This window comes from Gekko japonicus, unplaced genomic scaffold, assembly GCF_001447785.1.
Source record: "Gekko japonicus isolate JY-2015 unplaced genomic scaffold, Gekko_japonicus_V1.1 scaffold2354, whole genome shotgun sequence".
Taxonomy (NCBI): domain Eukaryota; kingdom Metazoa; phylum Chordata; class Lepidosauria; order Squamata; family Gekkonidae; genus Gekko; species Gekko japonicus.
In genome coordinates, this window is record NW_015165314.1 from 51283 (window position 1) to 52467 (window position 1185).

Below are 1185 nucleotides of genomic sequence, written 5' to 3' on the forward strand. Positions count from 1 at the left end.
AGAGCGGGACGTCTTGGTGAACGGAGACAAGCGATGGATCACGCAGCTGCATTTTGCCTTCCAGGATGAGAACTACCTGGTGAGTGCCGGACATCAGGCTTGCGTTAGAACGGGAGGGATGGCCGTGCTGGGACGGCCCTGGAAAAAATCACCAAAATGCCTGTCTGCCCCGGTGCTCTGTCTTCGAGAGTGGGCAGCCAGAGATCCCGGGGAAGCTGACAAGATGGGTGGTATCGAGGATGCAACCGCAGGTCTTGTCTTCAGAGCTCTCACTGTGCCCTCGGGAGGAAGTAACAAGGCGGGAGGGAACATTTATTATTTATTTATTTATTTCATTGCATTTATACCCCACCCTCCCCGCGAACGGGCTCAGGACGACTTACACACAGCACAAAGTACATATAGTATATAAAATAGATAAAACCATTAAAATTCAATTTCATCGGATGCAAAGATAAAACTCCCCGACATCTTGCAAACAGAAGGGGAGAGCTAGGGCCGTAGATAGATGTTACCTGGCCCTCCGGCGGAATCACTCTGTACTGGAGCGGTGGTGGTACTGGTAGTGGCAGTGGCGGCTCCTACTCTAAAGCCTGGCGGAAGAGCTCCGTCTTACAGGCCCTGCGAAACTGCATGAGGTCCCGCAGGGCCCTGATCTCCTCCGGGAGCTCATTCCACCAGATAGGATAAGACATGCAGAGTGTTTTCTCTGCCTCACTGATTTCCAGCTGCAACAATCTTCACACACACATACATACACACACACACACATACACACCCCTGAGATTAAGCAGAAGGTCCTCCAGGTCAGAAAGAAAGCTCTGCCACCTTTTTAGAGATTGCACCCCATTTCTCGTTGCATGTCCCTGGAACCTGCTGATCAGAGATACACTGCCTCTGAACATGCAGGTTCCGTTTCTAGCTTTGCTGCATCTAGTGGTTGGTAATCACACCGGTTTGTGTCTGGCATATCTCCCTGCAGATTCGAACCTCCGGTTTTTCTGCCGGACATAAACAGACGTAATATAGAACTGACCACTAGAGGGAAAAAAACATGTGCATAAAAGACACACACACACACACACACACACACCGGGTAGAAACAGGAATTTACAGGTGATGAATATGAGAATGTGGAAAAGCCCAATAGCCAGGGATATTTTGGGGCAGGAATGCACAGGAACG

At 50.0% G+C, this 1185-nt stretch overlaps 1 protein-coding gene across 1 annotated transcript in view; it reads left to right on the forward strand.

The window, feature by feature from the left end:
• Positions 1-1185, forward strand: part of DMPK (dystrophia myotonica protein kinase) — a 65924-nt gene that overhangs the window by 35237 nt on the left and 29502 nt on the right. Inside the window, exon 4 of the mRNA XM_015410492.1 lies at positions 1-79. This exon is cut by the window's left edge and continues 50 nt beyond it. Coding sequence (XP_015265978.1) covers positions 1-79 — 79 coding nt within the window. The remainder of the gene's footprint in view (positions 80-1185) is intronic.